The sequence below is a fragment of the Haemaphysalis longicornis genome, unplaced genomic scaffold (assembly GCF_048455015.1).
Source record: "Haemaphysalis longicornis isolate Haplotype H1 unplaced genomic scaffold, Haemaphysalis longicornis Haplotype H1 scaffold_9, whole genome shotgun sequence".
NCBI classification, from domain to species: Eukaryota; Metazoa; Arthropoda; class Arachnida; order Ixodida; family Ixodidae; genus Haemaphysalis; species Haemaphysalis longicornis.
The window spans coordinates 26,211,398-26,230,985 of NW_027526460.1; the positions used below are offsets into that span (position 1 = coordinate 26,211,398).

General features: G+C 49.3%; 1 protein-coding gene and 1 non-coding gene across 2 annotated transcripts; both read left to right on the forward strand.

Annotated features, from left to right (window-relative positions):
- Nucleotides 1-688: 688 nt before the first annotated feature.
- On the forward strand, nt 689-855 carry LOC144154006 (U1 spliceosomal RNA). The gene has a single exon (XR_013319430.1). It is a non-coding gene; the product is annotated as a U1 spliceosomal RNA (small nuclear RNA).
- A 9,204-nt stretch (nt 856-10,059) lies between these two features.
- LOC144153116 (uncharacterized) lies at nt 10,060-19,033 on the forward strand. The gene is made up of 4 exons (XM_077684774.1): nt 10,060-10,324; nt 11,984-12,088; nt 13,602-13,839; nt 18,654-19,033. The coding sequence occupies exons 1-4, from the start codon at nt 10,060-10,062 to the stop codon at nt 18,853-18,855; spliced, it is 810 nt and encodes a 269-aa protein (XP_077540900.1). The 3' UTR covers nt 18,856-19,033.
- The last annotated feature ends 555 nt before the right edge of the window (nt 19,034-19,588 follow it).

Sequence of the window (19,588 nt, forward strand, 5' to 3'; positions counted from 1 at the left end):
GAAAGTGAAATGTGCCTCCATAGGATCCTTTGAATGTTTAGTCTGAATGGGTATAAATTTGCACATCGCTATTTATATTTCGTTGGTATGACACCGTCAGCCTTACTAACATTACACACTGGACTGCACGCGCCGGAGCACTGCGTAAACCCGAATGAAATCACACGCGCTCGCAAAACCATGCGGGCGAAACGGAACTGGTTGCCAGCGAATCGTTTAGTGAACTCACGGTCCACTGCAGCGAAAAAGCATGATTTGCGGGGATGGCTTGTGGGTGTGCTTGGCGAGCGACAACGACTGGCGCGTCGCTTTAGCAAATGTTCAACCATTGCGTTCCTGCTCCGTGGACTGTACGGCAGACGGTTGCGTTGCGTAGTCAGCTCAGCTGGCGTCAACTGTCGGTGCTCATTAGCATCGTGATGCATTACTTCGTTCACCTCTCTTAGACGGCAGCACCATCGAAATGTAGGAGGTTATAGGAAAGATATATGACACGTAAATACAGCTTTCTGCGCTTCAGTTCATAGCGGAGTCGGTAAAGCGCCTGGCACCTCCCGTTGCGGCGACGGAGCACCCGGCTCGAATCCTGGCGCAGCCGCGTTTTTCTGGCGATGTCATTTCCGTGACGGATACGACGTCAGTCAGATCTTATAGATTCCGGCATAAAACACTTTAATGGTCAAAAGGCATACTTACCTAATGCCGGGGCCTCGTTGATCTCCGAGAACGAGCCCCCAGGGCGAGCCGCGGGCCTTGCACTGCGCTCGCGTTCACCCCTGCCACTATCCCAAACTGGGGCAGATGGGGCATGCAAATTGCTTAAATCCGGTTAAACCAAGAGAGGGCGCCACCGCCTCGGCAAGCTCGCGATTGCTCCTCTTAACGATGCTTATCCGGCACCCAATCAGCGCGCGCCGTGTGGCAAGAAAGAGACTTACAATCCTGGAATACAATTTTAGACGGCATGCTTGGCCCCTCCCCCCGTTTCACGTTTGTGCAGATGGCCCGGGATTTTCGTGTTCAACCTTAAATGTTCTTTAGTTTATTTGGGGCCTCCTCACGTGGCGGCCACGTGTGACTAGTTGCAAAACAGGGACATCGACTGGGAGGACACCCAAATATAAGGAAGGTAACTTGTTGCAACCGACGCTAGAGGAGGAGGGGGAATAACATTTATTTTTCTAAGGGAAAGGGGAGGGGGAAAGGAGAGTGGGTGGTGGCCTCAGTCCAGGCCGCCTTCAGGCCCCCCAGCAGCCCTGGGCCTGGAGATCAGGTACTCCTGATCCTCGAGCTGGAAGCTGGTTAGCCTGTGCTCCCACTGCTCGAATGTAGGTGATGGAATTGACAACATGCAATACACGAAACACCACCTATCACCCCGTATGGGAGTGCTTCAAACCGACGCTGGAGTAGGATTCTTTTGCGTGTTTTTAAGGCGGGCTATAACAGGATCAATCTTCGTCCTAGTCATTTTACAGAGATGTGCGCAATAAATCATGTGTGTGATTTCGTTAATATCTACGCAGTTCGAATTAAGACCTCATACCGGAAGATACCAACCTTATGAAACAAGTGGTTACTGGCGTTTGCTTGATGTTCTCAGATGTGGTTGACCGTGCGTGCTCTTAATCCTTTTCAGGCATCTGACACCCACGCGTCACGTCTCTTCGCTTGATACGCTTCCCTTCAATCCGTTATTTATCTTTCACAAACAACACATTATGTACAAATCATTGTTTCACGTCACCGACTTGCAGTGTCATAGAACTAATCGAATTAACATACGCCCCATTGTTTTCCTACGACCCGGTTTCTCTTTGTAAAATCCCCCTGGTTACCAATGCACTCTGTCCCCACCGTATCGGCTGTTTGGGCCCATACCCCCACCAGCTCCTTCATTTCGACTTCGTATTACACGTGCAGTTCTCATTTACCCGTAGGGAAAAGCCGACGGAACATTTTTTTCTCACTTAGAAAACAATTCTTTCTACCAACACAGCAACCAGCACTAAAGAAAAATGTACACTTATTTACAAAAAAACAACAAATAGTTCTTAAGAATTTCTCGTTAAAATTCAGGGCCTCCTTGATAAAAATAACTATTAACTGACAACTTACGAGCAGTTTACTTTCTAGGTGTGATCCTATGCAGTGCCATAACGCTAATTATGAAAATTAAAATACTCCTGATCATTTGACGGTCCTGGAAATCATGACAAATGCCGTTATGTTCGCCGCCCTGGACAGAAAAAGGAAGCCACGCCAAGTGCAAACGCATGTAACCTCTGAATGCAAAAACGTGTGCGCCGCATTCACCACGGATATATTTGTTAGGACGAGGAAACGCATTTGCTCTCTAAAGCACCATAACTCGCACACAAAGGGAAAAACCTGAGTGCAAAGCGCTCTTGGAAGCCCTCAGAGACATTTGTGGCCCTCCGTCTCGTTGTAGGAATCTGTTGCCGCAGTACCCATCCAGCCGTATGGGACAAGCTCGTGTCGAGCACCCGATCCTCGCCTTCTTCAAAAGGCGAGATGCATTCATCCCCTACATTCAGAGCGACGCTTGAAAGGCTCCGACGCGAAAACGAGCCTTGCCGTCACACGCAGGTAATGTCAGGCGTTAGAAGGAAGAGCGGGAAAGTGTAGGTTGTGTCGAGAATGTTAAGAGGAAACGCGTGGCGAGAAATAAAGTGACGGAATATGAAAAGCGTATCCGATTCGTGTCGGGTCTGCTACAAGCGGGGATTCCTGCAGCCGTCACGTCTACAAAAACGTCCGTACTTACCACGAGGTAGAGAGATTGTACAGCCCCCATTTCGGCGCACTGCAACGTAGCTGTTATGCGACGCGTAGACGGAGATGTCAACTGTTCTGGCAACGATGATTCGACCATAACTTCTGCAACGCGGGGCGGACATAAACTCCTCTTTGTTTCTTCGCCAACAGATGGCAGGCGCAAGTGACTATGCTTAGGACTGAAAACGGAAGTAAGGACGTTAGAGCGCCGCGTGTTTATGGGAAGGATGGCGCAGTCCACGTCGGAAAGAGTCTGGAGAAGTCGGCTTCCTTTCTGTACTCTCGCTGATCCCCTTGAAAGAACTTATTCTTGTGTCAGCGCACCGATGCATGCAATGCAATCGTGGGCTTTGTAAGTTTGGTGGTTTCCGGCGGCTCTGCATGGGTGGATAAAAAATGTTTCGGCGTGCGTTGACGCCAGGCGGTGTATTCCCGGGAGGCACCTTAACGACGTCGTGACATTGAAAGCTTCCGATCTGCAGTCCTTCACAAATTGGAAGAACTTTTTCTCGTTGGTTCTAAACAAAGAGAAAAAGTTCTTGTATTACGTTAAAGGGTACTCATTTGCCTTAAATCGGAATGAATGAATGAATGAATGAATAAAAATTCTGCAGAAATTCAGAGAATTATCTACTAATGCGTAGCATTCTCATTCCACCTGTCTTGATTGTGAGTTTTTTTTTCCAGAGAAGTTTTTTTTTGTTTTTTTCTTCTAAATCCTATCCGACCAATTATCTCCAATTACGCTATTCTAACGAATACAGGGGAAACTTTCGCGAAATATTTCTTACTGTGGGAATGGAGGGCGTTACATGGTTCGCTATTTTCCGTAACTATTCTAAATTTTTCTTACACTTTTAGTTTTTGAAAAGTTTGTTCCACCAATTATCTCCATTTACGCTATCATAACGATTACAGGTAAAATTTCGCGAGATCTGCGTTACTGTGGAAATGCAAGGTGTTACACCTTTCTCCATTTTCCGCATTTTTTTCAGTTTTCTTATTTTTGAGTTTTTCAAAATGTCGTTCGACCAGTTACCTCCATTTACGCCAGTATAGCGGTTACAGGCAGAATTTCCTCAATATCTGCATTTTTGTGGAAATGCAGGGCGTTACATGGTCCTGGTTGTGGGGGTACTCGGCAAAGAATTCTCCGCATTAAAATCTTTATTGACAACAACAGGGGCAGTTGTTAGGGCACCTGCCCGGTTGAGGGGATCCCTAGTCCAAGATCCCCTGGCTGCGGATGGCTGCGCGGACTCACCAGGTAAAGCTGGAACGTAGAATCCTTGCTGGTCTTAGAACGTAGAATCCTTGCTGGAACGTAGAATCCTTGCTTGCAGGGGTTGGGATTGTTTGCAGGTTCGGTGTTCTCTGGCACTCCCACACCTGATGGTATAAGGTAGTGGACGCTGGGCAGTAGTTGCAGGTGGCCTGATAGTCTGTTGCGTAAATGGCAATGAAGAAGGGTGCGGTGCGGATATCTGTTAGTTCTTAATCGTCTGAACGTTGTTGCTTCACCCCTTGTGAGTTGGTGGTGTGGAATGCGAAAAACTCACCGTTTGTGTCAGTAGTCCGCCAAGATCTCTGTGTAGCGCAAGATAGGTTGCGGGTTAGGTTGTAGAGGTGATGACTGCCCCGTGGAGGAACGGCCATGTATATCTAAGCGCGGACAGTGCCGTGAGGCGCCTCAATCCCCTCAAGCGATTCGTGTCTTGGCACCCAAAATATACAAACTTCAGGAATGCTTGGTCTTGTTGAAAGAAGACGGAGTGCCGCTTTATAAATGTGATCTTGTAGGTAATTTCTGCAAGCTGCCTGAGATCCGGTGAGTTATTCATTGCTCCAAGGATTCATTGCTCCACTGAGTTCATTGCTCCACGAGCGAGTTCGCAGAACGCTCGAACACTGACGCTGACGCACTAGCGAGTTCTCGTTGGCGTGCTGTTGCCATAAGCACCGACTTCTTGCGGGCATTGGGCACAGTCCCGAATCGGCCTGGTGCGAACACGCTTTTTCGATACAGGCATTGGCTAGGCAAGCTCAAATGATTGCGGAAAGGCGCATAGCATTTGAGCATCTTCGGCGACGCGGAGGGCGTTCATCCAACTGCGTACGCGTCGGCTCATGATTGTTACGATACCAAGCCATGCTGGTAAGCTTATCTGACGCATTTTACAGCCGACAACATGGCAGCAGCGCGGTATGCCGATTACTGAGATGTCGATAACACCAATACAACGATAACGTCGGATGCCAAGCATGTTGTTTCACAGAACCGAAACGGAAACTGGTTTGAATTCTAATCTTGGACATTGTCCAATCACGCAGCACTTTGTATTGACATCACTGCTATTAGTTGTTGCGGGCGCCGCAAACCGCGCATGGTGGTTTTTCTTCTTTCAGGCTTATAAAATAAACACCGACTTATCGCCTGTATAAACGATGAAAAGTGTCTTTATTTAAACCAGTCTACGCACTGCAAGCAAAGACAGGAGCTTGAGAAATTCACTTGAGTGTCCCTCTAATTACCTCTGCACAAAGCCTGCAAATCTAATTTGTTTCAGTTGGCAAACTAAACTGCAGACCCACATGGCAAGACTGCAAACAAAGCACCTTGTGCGTACACAAGCCAACCGCGCGTGGCGGCAATTAGCGTTCACCCTCTTCACCGGGGAGGCATCTTCCGCTCTACGCCTTTTCGCCACGGAAACACGACGTACCACCAACTCCGGGCAGCAGACAGGGTGCCAACTAATCAGGACGCCGTTAACGTTGGCGGCCTCTTTGCTGATTACCTGATATACGCTCCACCAGCCTGACCACCGCGTTAGAGAGGACTTGTCTCCTGCAGAAATTAGCTCCGTGTGCCAAAGTTCTCCCGTACAATTTCACAACCTTATCCAACCGCAGACACAGGCGTGCAGGGCTTGGGCGGTGCTCTCTTTTCCTTAGGGTTGAACGCTATTTGGAAGCCGTCGTCTGTAAACAAACCGCTATAGACCGACTCCTCAGGGCTATGTCACAAAAAGGCCGCGACACTCACTGTAATTGAAATAACAAAAAAGGAGCATAAAAATAACAATTGGCTCCAATCCACGCTGTGAAGGTGGTTGGAAAGGAAAGCTGTAAACGACACCCACAACAACTGTCCATGCGACGTCACTTCAATTTCCACTCGTGGCTCTACAAAGAGTCAAACCAGAGATTCTGCCAACCGTTACCTGGGATTCGCGGGGGCGACGTCCCGAACGCTGCAAAGTCGGCCACGGCCGGGCTAGAGCGGCGGACGCCACCGCTGTAGCCTGGCCGTACGTCGGCCGCAAGAAAACGGAGAGGAGCGTCTTTCGAACGGCGCGACAGCGGAACTTACCCATCCTGATGTGCTAGCTCGGGGCAACACCACCCGCGCGACACAAGCTCAGACACCGAAAAAATTTGGCATGTCAGCTTGGTGATTCCCATTTATAGCCTTTTAGGCGAGTTAGATTAGTAAATTTAAGAATTGAGAGAAAGCTGAGGAAATTTATACAGGTGAATGAACACGGGCTTTGCGCGAAAAAGACACCCCACACAGGAAGGACGGGTCGAGCGTAAACTCTCAAATAAACTTTATTGACAGATCATACAAATATAAGTACACTATTTTCTGGTCACATATGCGCATTCCTACAATTAATGCAATTTTTACAAGCAGCTCTATCACAACTCTACAGACACATGTCAAGATATACAAACTCTGGTTTATGAAGAAACACCGATGTGTCACTCACGCATCCCTCTCCCTTCTTTCTTATATGGTACGCTTCTAAAATTTCCCGTGCCTTCGTGTAGCTGGACCTGCGCAGAACCTTAACTTCTTTTAACAGCGTTTCACACTCGCCACTCGTGCAGGTCAGACAAAGAGCGGGCAAGTGGGCAATAGTTTTGTTTTTGACAGAGAGGCCATGCTCACGCATACGGTCATCGATACAGCGTCCGGTCTGCCCTACGTAGACATTGCCACACGTCAATGGTATTTGATATACCACACCCACTTTGCAGGCCACGTAGGGGTTGGCGTGCTTCTTGCCGCACGCTTCACGGTTCTTGTTTCGAAATCTGGCTCAGAGATCACAGTCCGGACCTGCAATACAAGGTTGAGCCAAGATATGATGATGACGATGATGATGATGGTGGTGGTGGTGGTGGTGTGCTGATGATGATGATGACGACGGCCACGACGACGACTCCATCAACGAGTTTGGCCATACCAAGCGTCGTTACTTTGTTGTCAGTCTGACAAGGCTTCACCCATGCAGTTGCATATAGTAAGCTATACTTAAAAGGACACTGAAGTGATATGTAAACATTGCGGGATTACTAGCGCAAATTGTAGTCCGGAGTCCCCAGGCCATGTTTCGACCACTCTAGGCGCGTTTACGCGATTTTATTTAGTAGAAAAACTAATTCGAAAATGCTGTCCTCCTCTCTTTACGCTCGCCCATTTTCTGTGGCGTTTTCGTGTGACGTCAGGAGGGGATGAGCTGGCAATTGGCTGCGCTACTGCACGGCTCCCCGGCCTTCAGACAGAGTCAGTCGGCCCAGCGTTTCGCCCGTCGGCCGCCGGCGGGTCGTCGCAATCAAGGAGGTTAAAAAAAATTGCTTGGTCGCAATTCGTTCGCTTAGTTGAAACGAAGCCAGGACACGTTTGTAAATGGAAGAATGTGCCTTTCTTTACTTGATTTGTTTGTACACTGTATCTAGCTCCAAGTCAAGGTCGCTTCACACAAGCGCTGCACAAGCGCACATGCGACGCTTCGCTGACTGGTACGCCAGTAGGAAAATATAAGGCCTCCTGAAGGCGGGAGAAGAGTCAGCGAAGTCAATATAGGTACTAAGGAAATAAAATCAACTCATGAAACTAGGGCGCGGGAAGCACTTTTTTGCGCTGGGCGAACAAGCACAGCGGTCAGCAGCACGACTACGCATCTGCGAACGCTTTTACGTCTACGAAATGCAATTGCTAGACGTGAGCTACTGTGGAAACTCGGGCGACGCTTACTGCACGAGCGTAGTACAACAAATAGTCACCTAAGCTGCTTGAAATGCCAAAACTAAATAAAAGTGTAAACCGGTTGTACAATATATACCCTATATTAGCATGGCCTTCGAATCCCGCTCCGTGGCTCAGCAGTCTGGGGCGCTAGGTATGCCACCGGAAGTGTTTTGCAAGTCACGAGTTCGAATCTCCGTGGGTACGTGCTTTTTTCGTTTTTTGTAAGTTAACTTTTTTGTTTTCCGCCGGTGTTTTCTATATTGAGTTCACCTTTTTTTGGGCCGCAACGTTCATGGCTACACGAACTAGTTCACAAAACGCGCGCAGGCTGGCACTGGCGCGCTAGCGAGTTCTCGTTGGCGTGCTGTTGCCATAAGCACCGACTGCTTGCAGGTAGTGGGCACAGGCCAGAATGAACAGACCCTTGGCCTGGTGCGAACCCGCTTTTTACGATACAGGCATGAGGGAGGCAAGCTCCAAATATGGGGGCAAAGCGCATGACATTTGGGCGTCTGCGGGTACGCGGAGGGCGTTCATGCACTGCGTAGGTCTCGGCTAGTGAATGCTACGACTACAAGCCGTCCTGGGAGGCTTATCTTGTGCATTTTACAGCCGACAAGATGGCACAAGCGCGGTACGATGATTACTGAGATATTGAGAATGCCCATCCAACAACGCCATTGGTTATGTTTTACAGAACCGAAACCGAAACCAAAACTTGTTTGATTGCTAACCTTGGGCATCGTCCAATCACGGCGCCCCTCCTCCCAACGTCACAGCCTTAGTTGGTGCGGCCGCCGCAAACCACGCATGGTAGGTTTCCTTCTTTCGCGCTTTGTAAAATAATTACCGATTTGTCAACCGGATAAACGATGAAAAGTGTGCTAATTTGAGCCAGTCTACGCAGTGCAAGCAAAAACGGGAGCTTGACAAATTCACTTCAGTGTCCCTTTAACTTCGAACCATCACAATGACAACCGTAACGCCGTACGGATATATATCGTAAATTAAGAACGTTTAAGATGCAGGGAGGTGTCATTATAGGAGGCCATGCAGCATGGCGGCTAACTTGAGATCATATAATCAACGTCCCAAGGTTTTTAAGTCACGTTGTTCAAATCTTTGCTAGTATGTACTAATAAGAATATCAGTAATAAGAACCCTTGGCAATCCTCGTCAACTAACTTTTGCGGTTTTAGGGGCCACAAATCAAAACGTAAATTATAAACAGGTGGTCGTGATTCCGGTGTTTTCATCTTCATCAGTTGGTCAGAGGCGAATTTATGAACTAGTTATCAACTTGCCAGTTGCATTTACTTAGACGCTCAAAGAAGAAAATCAATGGAGCATAACGCCCCATTCAAAGTTCGAAGAAAACATTTCTTTTCAGGACGGTCGCAGGTGTGCGCCATAAGCAAAAGGCAGACCCGGGAGTGCCGCGTCACCAGTTTATTCCAAGAGCGAACTGTTCTAAAAATCTCCCGCGGAGCCAGTTCAAATGCATTTCCAGCGATGTCGCTGCGGATGCCACACGGCCATTGAGATTGACTATACAATAACATTCTGCTACCATGCACATTAAAATCCCACAAAATAAGTGTTTTTCTCCCGAATTCGCACGACACCTATGGCAGCGTTAAAATGTTTTGCGTCTCAGTCTAAGGAGTTACACGTTAATAAAGAGCGTAGCCCTTTTTCGGTTTACAAGTGGTGTCTACCGAATGTGATGACTCTTAATTTAAGCTGCAGCTAGATGTGAAACGATATTAAATTGTGGAGACGGGCCAGCGCTCGTCCTGTCCGTTACCATCGTCGACGTCTTTTTTCGCACTGTTGCCTAGATTGACTAGATTCAGTTTGTGCCAAAGGGCGTACTTGGGTAATTAAAAAAAGCAGGCATTCTTTCCTCACTAACGTTCATTCTTGTTTCACATCTTGCGAGCCAGTTCAGCCGCATCTCGATTTTTCATGCAAACAGCTGTTCGTGTTTTAATTCCTGGGCGTCCAGATATTTTGAGGCAACTTAATTTCCCTGCTGTACGAGCCACATCTTTTTCTTCATCGTGGCGCCACCATTACCACCGCCATCCCCATCATTATGACCTTCGCGTGGAGGCACGCGCCGAACGTGAGCATCTCAAGCACGAGCGAGCCCAGAACGCGGCTGGTCCTGCTGTGATTCGGACGCTATACCTGCAGCCGGCTCCGCGTATCGGCTCCCCATGAAGAAACTCGTCAGCTACCTCAGCATAAGCAACTTCAGCGCGGTCGTGCCGCCCACGGTCCGCGGCCAGTCGCACTCTTCGGATGACAGCGACACGGCCGCCCCCGCCGCGACTGTTCCCGGACCGTCGGCCTCAGCTGCAGCCCGAGTAGCGAAGAAGGGAGAGTTCCAGCGAGACGATCACCGCGGGGGCATCCCACCACCTCCACCACTGCCGCCGGAGTCGCCTAGGCCTTTCCAGCGAGCGCAATCCTCTGGCAGCCGTAAGTGAGCAGAATAATTAAGCCCGTTTTTTTTAACGCTGTTATAGCTGTCATTCGTTAGCTGGCCAGCTGCGGCCGCTCTGGGCTGCTCGTGATGTTATTGCGTGAGCAATAGACGAGGCATTCCGTGAAATATTCTCCGTTTATTCGCGGATTGGGAGCGACAGAAGAGAGAACGCAGAGCGCGTGCAGAGGGGAGACGTCAGCGGAGCTGGCGGCGGAGCTGCGCATCCAAGCCATCGCCTGGATGCACGCCCGAAAGGGGCGGGGGCGCGCATCCAGGTATCCTACCCCTTACTGCTATCCTTACTGCTACAGGTATCCTTACTGCTAAGGAGACGTCAAGACGAAGCGCGGCTCGGTCTCACCATCCGCCTAACACGCCCGTCTCACGGCGTCTCGACGAGTCCCGCCACCGGTTGTAAACACGTTGTACTCGGAGTTAAGACGAAGTTTGTCGAGCGATAGCTCGTTTTTTGCGCCGATAGCACGCTGTGAACGCGCGCATTTTCGGATGGAACGCGCCCTTGCTTTTTCCCTTATCCCCCATCACCCCACTTTATGAAAAGAAAGAGCGATTCTAGACGCTTTCACTTTTTTAGGCCGACGTGGGGGTGTATATGTACGGACGCAGGAAATTTGCCAGAGAAGACAGCTTCGCTGTAAAAGCGAGATTGGGGAGATATCATATTTGTGGGGAGTATGACAAACCATGTGCGTTAAGTTTTTCAGTTCGTTTAGGGTTCTAAGAGGTAAGAGGTAAAGCATTTTGGACCGGAGTGGGGATAGGTGGCTCTTATCAGTTATGTGAGGCAGTTTCGTTTCACCTCACAAAGTATGCGTGTTCCCTGCCATTAAGGTGACGCACTGCAATTGTGCCAAACTGAAGGAGACACTTTTGTAGGACTCTGGTCGCACGTGCGTGCGTGTTTTCCTTTTCTCTTTCCTGGTTGTTTTCCTGAGAGGACGGGGGAGGGGGGGGGGTAATAAGAGTTCATACTTATGTCGGCTACTTAGGAATATTTTTTTTATCGTTGCTCTTTTATTGTGTGTTTACATCATTTGAAATGCGATAGTCTTTTTTGGTCTACTTAAATTCGAAAATTTTGGTCTTTCTGCGTACGTTCTGTCTGAAAAGGTAAATCTATTAGCAAACAATCCAGGTATCAAATAACAGAGCCCAAAGGCTAGCATTCTGTCGAATCACCCGCTCCCCCCAAAAAAAAATACTTTGCAAAGCAAGAACTACAACAAACACAATGAGAAAGACGGTGAGGACACCTAATCACAAAGTTATGAGCCGCGAATGCCAAAGCACTTGTGTACAACTGAATGTCGTGGCGTGCTCCTTCAAGTTGTGTTGTGAGCAACGGCGCTTGGTGAGGTCAGCGGGGGGGCGTGCTTGATACGACCTGTCGCTGCAGCCGAAAACCGCACTCACAGTCACAGCTTCACCCTCAGCTATCCATGTGTCTCTTCCCATGCCCAGGCATTGTCCGCGTTGTCCTTGTGTTATCATAAATTCGAAGCCGTGCTATAAACCGGGTCGCCCTCTCGTGTGAACCATTTCTTGGTTTCTAGCGCCGACGCCAACGCCGTCCTTTTTTCTCAATGGGCGGTATAATGCTTTCGCATTTTAACTCCACCGTCTGTTTTCAGACATTACCAACGGGGGTCCGCACGTCGCCGAGAAAGACCACAGCGACGCTCGTGGCGGAAACCTGCCGTCGTCGATGGAAGCGGCTGTGCATCGCCCCAGCAGCGGTGGGCTTGCGTGAATTTTCGCACGTACGCTTATGTTCGCGCCGACAAGAGGCGTTTTTGCCCCGAAACACCAAGAAGGGCCCCGCTGACTCACTAGATGCTTAGTTGGCAAAAAACATCGCGCGCAGTCTTTAGGGATTCGGCTCAGAACATCATAGGATGCATCACTATGTCTGTTTTTGCACTGAAAACAGTTCAACCTGGACATAACGAAGTTGACAAAAATTCGCACTTTTTCGTTACTTCCGGATTTTCGTTACATGCCGGTTTCGAGTTAAAGCTCGCGGGAACGAATCAGAAACGAAACCAATATGCTAGGCATCAGTGATGCTCAACTCGCCCTTGTTCACGAATATATTTCACACTGAAAAACTTCGTGATTTGCGCTTGCTGCTACTACACGGCCCCCGAATTCACAAGCGTAACTAAGTATCACCTTTCCTTTTTGATACTTTTCGGTGCCTTAACGCGTTTCAAGAACCAAACATGCTGAAAGGGCACCTTTTCGCGAACTTCGTGCTCTTTTCTGCAGACGAAATTGTTGAAGGGATGCTAGCTGGGACACTGTACCGGGTGGTGACGTTCTTCATTCTCGCCGACGGCGGAGAGACGGCATTTAAAATTGCGAGCTTGTCTTGAAAAGACAAATATTTTCGTATTGAGGTAGCAGAAATCATCCACAAACCCATACTGCAGATATGAGGGGACACACGCCACAACACGCCGACAGGCTAGCACCTAACGGACACCGCACTCACACATGCAAACGCACGAGGTTGCGGTTCGTTAAATTAGTGCATTTCGCAAGCCGATTTTTCAGAAAAATGGCAAGAAACCTTCACTCGTAAGTGTAGTGAATTCTTACATCCAGGTTAACCGTCGCAACTCCTTCGTTAGATAGAGCTCGCAAACACATGGTCTTCAATGAAGGTGGAAATTTGGAATAGAAAAACGTCGTTAAATCCAGGAATTCGTTACATAGAGATTCGTTACATCCAGGTTTAACTGTATTATTTATATTACAGATACATTCAGGGCCCATAGGGCACTACAGATAGGAGTTTGAAAAATTAATTTATGTTTGAAGAGTTACTTTTAGATGTGTTGCGACACAACACTGTAGCTAACGTTTCTCACACGAACTTTTTACGTGTGCCCTTCCTAGATTCTTCTGTTTTCATTTGCCGTATTGTGATGATTGGTGCAGTTCAACGACGTTCTGCCACACTCATTAAACTCCATTACAAATATCCATCTCTTCAGATCCCAGTCAAAGTGGCGCCACGCATATGCGCTGGTACTGTGATTCCAAAACGCCCTAATAAAAGCAAATGTTACAGTGCGCATCTAAACTGTTCTCACCTTGGTCTCTGTACTATGGAATGCAGATGCAATCAAACTTCAGCCCCAACCCGAGCCGTTCCCATCAAACATCATTTGCCGGTTTACGTCTGCTCCGCGCTGGCCATGCAGATACTTTCTCTAACTACGTGGCTGTACTCCGTTTACGCAGGCCAAGTTCCCGGCACCCGGAGCAGCCGCCAACTTATGGTGGACTCGGGACTTCTGAAGGATGTCTCCAGGAGGTGGGCTCCCTCGTCGCGCACCGTGCCCGGCCAGCAGCCGCGCTTTGCCTCCGAGGTGGACAGCCCAGCGTCCAAGGCGCCACTGCGTCCCCTCAACGAGGCCAATGCCGAAAGCACCATCCTACGCGCCAGCCAGGAGTCCAAGACGCCAGCCACCAGCACAAAGTACGGACGCAGTGTCTGAGCACGGGAACAGCGTATAATACGTATTGCTGGCTGAAAGCCTTCGCAGTCCGCAGCACTGTTCGTTTAACAATTAACGAGAAATTGATTAGCGCCAACCTCTGGCTCGATTCCTCTCTGAGGTAACACCAGCTACACCAGTCCAATCCCATCTAGTTCATCCCAAGCATCGAGGGCGTAGCCAAGGAGGAGGGGGCGGGTTGTTTTAGGGTCAAAACACCTTCCGAAATTTATAAATGCAGAAAAATGACATACTGTTCGAACGTCCAGTGCAGTCTCTCTTCCGCGTGCAGACTCCTAGCAACGAGAATGTTTTCAGCCGCAGCGATTTTAAATTGCGTTCATCCCTCAGCGTGCAGTCTGTCTTAACAACTTCGGCCTCCCCAGAAAGGGGTGATGCGCAGACGATACTTCTTGCTCTCTTTGCATGTTCAAGCCATGCTGTCCGATGCGCAGTGGGTCGTGTACTCGCTTCACTAAAAAAATGTCCATGGCTTGGAACAGGCCGGGCGGTATTTTCGGAATTCACATCCCGCGCAAATCAAGGAGTCCGCCTACGTCACCAGGCGCGTTAACGCATCACCAGCATCACCATTTGCGCCGACGAGCGTTACCCGGCGTCGTCCAGGCTCGTGCATGTGCTTGGGCCACGTGAGGAGCTCGCAAAAAGTACCGAGTGCACGAGAGCATGTGCCTCGTAAGGAGCGCCCGCCGTCGGCCAGCTCGGCCTTCGAGAACACGCTGCCCAGCTTTCGGGGCGTCATCTCTCGCGTGCTGTGCTACTCGTCAGTTCCCGCGCGTTCGCAAGTGAAGTGGAGAGCCCAGACGCCGAGTTCGCGCTATAGGCGCCGAGATCGCGAAGCCGGTTGTCGCTGGTTCCAGCGCGTGCTAACGCGGTCCACTTTGGGGGAGATGTGCAAGCCTGCAGACGAAACGATCCAGGCCTGCCAGTTAAGGCGAACTTTCGGAGACAAGTTCGGAAACGCATGTGAGGTGCAATAGCAGGGTCTCCGATGAAAGGAGAGGGGACGCCAGCTCTGCTGTTTCTCCAACCTTGCACCTCTAGTGCTAGCTGCGCCATTTGCTTAATCCTCTTAGCAGGGCGAAGGTCTCCCATCAGCTTCCAACATGCCCCCATCCTTCGCGGTTAAATTCATTATTTGCCGGCTAACTTTCATATCTCTCTTTCTAGTTATCGGCCTTCTACTTCTGATCCCGTTTCTATGTAGCTAGTTTGTTACCCGGATGGCCCCCCTATGGTCAGTTTTCCGTATTATGCGCGCATCTACTCGTCGTTTCTTTTTTTATTTCAGCTGGGAGCCTTCACTCAGAATTTGCTTCCTAACCGAAACCACGGTTTCATATCACTAAACGTTACCACTTTAAACCCCGTGTTCACAAAGCAAACTTATGCTTCAAGGACGCCTTTCGTAAGTTCCCGCAAAGGGTCAGAATGAGAAAAGGCCGCCGCGCGTTTGAGAAACTTTCCTTGAGGCGCCCTTATGAAAGGCGCCCTTTTCGGAGCACGCTAGGCTCCTGCGAACGAGGCTAACACGCGACGCGCCAATCCGCGTACGGAGTATGGGTCGGACTTGACTCTTGCACCAATAGGGAAGGACCCTCCCGTAGCGCCAGCTTCGAAGCGCTCGGATCAGCCAGCTCCGTCGGTGGCCGGTCCGCGTAGGAACTTTCGGCTTAACCTCGCAGCCGATATTCGATCGCCGTTTGCACTACGACTGCGCATGACTATCCTTTGCCTAAGTTTTCACCACAGTATCATCCATTTTCTTGAATGGTTAACTGTAGTCGCAACTGCCGGCGCCGTTCTGTGCGCGGAGGCAGCGCCATGACGGTGGCCGCATCGCGCGCGCGGCCGGGCCGGTGTGCGGGTGCAAACAATGCCGCGTCCGGGCGGCAGGCATGTGCGCGGATTATTTTTACACACAGAAAGCGCTTCATTCTTCACTGCTTTATGAATTTCTCGCAAACGATGCACGAGATCTGACGCGTCAGCTAAGCTATCGTCGTAGTCCGCAATGTTGGTCTCGAAAAGGCGCACTAAAGTAGGTCAGGAGCTACCGTAAAGGGGCCACGCAAACAAAATACAAGTTCTTTTTATTCGAACGATTTCAGGTTTTATAGTTCCCACAGCGTTTGTCCGGCCGCAAATGATGCCGCAATCACTGAGAAATTGATCAATATAGGTTAAAATAAGGTAGGGTAAAAAATTTAACCAAAATTTAGGTTAAGATGATTATTGAAAGTGCAAAAGCCGAAGAGCTGCTCAGGAAGTGCGCCGTCGTTTGAAAGCCGAGCTGGGTGCTTGAGATGCCAGCTCCGTTACTCGTCAATGGATGTGGCTTATGTATGCTGCAGAAAAGATACTGAAACAATCGGGTACTGAGTAACGCATTACGGAATTATCCATGAAGCATGAAATGTAGGGGATGTCCACCTTCCTGAAGCACTAAGTTTTACAGATGAGGGTAGACTAGCAATTAGAGCTTAGTCTTGACGGAAATAAAGCAGAAAAGGAGTGGTAGGGTGGGGGGAGGGGTTTCAGGGCCGTCAGAACCATGTGGACCCTCTGCGCAAATAATAAATTGGGAATTTGAGCCGTAGTAGGAAAGATTAACACCGGTCACTAGGTTACTTACTCAAGCGAGATGGCGTTTGTCGTTCACCCGATTCAAGGGGAAAGCTGAGAACAAGGCAACTTGCTCATTCACGCTCGGCTTGAATAGGAAAGTTTGACCATGGTGGGGGCTTTCTGGAACCTTACTGCGCCACTATTATTCAGGATACGTTCAGTTAACCAGCTAGGAATGCTTGACATGTAGTAGATATGACGGAAACGGTGGCTCAATGTAGTATACAGGTTATTTCGGCGAAATCTCTGGTTATTTCGTGGCGCAGTGGACTGAAGCTTCGAGCCCACTGAATTGAAGTCACGGGTTCACATCCAAGCAGGGTGTTCAGAACGTTTATTTCATAACGTTTATTTCTTCATTCTAAGTGGCATGGTTTTCGAATCGTATTTGCAAATGCAAAACAAAACGTTTTGTTTGAACTTTGGAAGTACCACATCATACGTCAATGCACCGTTTAAGTCAGAGGACCGATTTGGTCAGTTTGTGCCTTGTGTATATAAAAAAAGCCATTGTGTTTTCAGAGGACGAAATGGTGATGTGTGTATTTTGCAAAATTGGCATGCTGTTGTATAGAGGGAACATAGTTTCCTCCCAACCACTTAAACAAGACCCCAAATAAATTTGAGGGCGGGGGGGGGGGGGGTGGATATAGTGCCGCGGTCAGCTACCAAACCCTCCCCATATCGCAACTAACAGCACTGAGCACGTAAAAAATGAACAAACAGCTTTTCATTTCATTTCATTTCATTTCATTTCAACCTTAAAGGCCCGAGGGCATTACATAAGAGAGGGCAAGTGACGAGGTACAGAGCAATGTTCCAACATGACACACAAAAAAAGGAAAAGAAAACATACAGAAACCAGAATCGAATACATGTAGACAGCAAAAACAACCAAAAACGGGAATGTTGTCTGAAAAATAGAATTACAATTTTAAGGTGCGTACAAATTTAGAATTCTTGACAGAAATACATGAGGTAGTCAAATTATCGATAACAAGCAGCTTTATTGAGAGATAAGGGGCTCCGGGCGTCAGGAGGAAAAGTGAAGGCGGAATAATTGTTTTGTGCAATCATATGTACAGCAGAACAAAGGCGGGCGCGCAAGGCCCCAAAACCCATTACTCTTCGGAGACCTCTCGTAATATCTGTTACCGTGTACTTGTCTAGTAGTTGATAAACACAGGGTCATGTAGGGGTTCCCCAGAAAGTAATAGGGGGGGGGGGGAAGTGGAATGCATGGCGCACTCTAAAAAAACCCCTGAGCCTTACCATGTAACCTTTCGCCTGCTTTTTGTTACGTCTATAAATGTTTAGAACTGATTGGAATAACGGAATGGAATGCTACAACTGCCTGAGTACGCACGTGCATGACATCACCACACCTTTACGAAGCTTGACATTGGCGCGAACGAGCGACAAATTAAGCAATATATGGACCGACATCTGTTCGGAACGCATGTACGTGCTTACTCTAACAAATTTTGAGGCGATTCTTTAGTCATTCGCTCACATGTTTTAGACTCCCATTTGTGCCAAGACATGTGGCCGTCGCGAAAGCGCGGTGACAGGATATTCGTCTTCTCGCTGGATGTGTAGGCGTGGTATGGAAGCCTAAGAATCCCGCCCCATTCCTTCCATCGGCTTTTCCAGCCGTGAGCAGAGTGTGGGATTTATACGCGAAATGATAAAAAAAAAACGGCCCAAAGGGAACGCCGGGAGTCAGATGGCCCCGTCACAGAGCGATGCTGCGGCGCAGATTGTCGCAGTAGCAGGCGACGCCCGCAACCAGATGTTCTTGCAGACGTCACCGAGAAACGAGGCATCACGGCCAGTCACGCTCGCGCTGTTCGAGGAGGTGGACGGAACGAGTTAGAATCGCGGCGCTCCACTAATAAGTCCACTAATACTCATTAATACAATACTTGAAGGAGGTGATAACTAGGAGATAAATTCCCTTGAAGATGCGAACACCCATGTATCAGCGGAATCTCTTTGAGGGCCCCTTTAAAATTCTTTTTAATCTCTACTGACATGCAAGTGATTGAGCGGAAACAATATTGTCCCCTCTCCGCCACCCGCTGAACTTTTTGCGTCGTTCGAGAACCTTCCCTTCCCAAAACACCCTCTCCTTTGCCCCGATCAGGCCTCGCCGGTACGTGCTCTTCGTGGTGCTGGCAGTCCTGGGCCTGGGAACGGGGCTGCTGCTGGGCCTCCTGCTCAGCGCACTTCTGCGTCCGGGACCCTTGGGCCAATCGAAGGGGATCCAAGCCCCGATCCACGGCGGCAGCGCGGCCCAGAGCCGGCTGAACGACAGTGCGAGCGCGGCTGTGCGGCACGAGGTCTGAACGGCCTCGGTGCCTCCTACAGTTACGGCGGCGTAAAATGCCAGCCCCAGCAGCGACGCGCATGCGGGGGTGACTTCAGTGTGAAGTTCACTGTGACGCCGCCCCAATTTGATTGGCGGCTCGTAATTAGTCGTCATTTGAAAGCTATTTCTTTTTGATGAGGGAGGGCGCGAAAACGGTCGGGAGAAGAGTCGCGGTTGATCCCGGCGACTCCCGCTCCAAGGCTTCTCGCTGAGAAATAAAATAATTCGGATGGGAAATGCGTTGTGAATTTTTGTTACTGTAGGGGCGGATCTGTGACCGAATTGGCGGGAGCTTCCTGCATCGATGGCTCCGCAGAAAAGGCGTACGAAACTTTGCACCATATGGTCTCGGGGCCGTCTCCTTTTTTGCATGGCCTCTTAGAGGGACGGCAGCAGTGTAGTCGTGATATGGGGCCGATAACTTTACAGGGTTTGAAACTAGTTACTTGGAGCCAAGAACCGATATGCCCCGGCATCTGCGGGAGATCCAAACGCGCCAGTGCATGCTTTGCGTCACATCACCGTGGTACTGTCACAACATGATACAAAGCGACAAGTGTTGACATAATTGGATGTACAAACGTTGTCGAGTGCATGGGGCTGTCTTTCCAGCAGAATTTTGTGCGGGCGGTGGATTGGGGAGCACTGGGAGCAGGAACACAAGGGCTCGAAAGAGCGGAGCTAGGGTCTCGATTTCGGAGATATTCTAG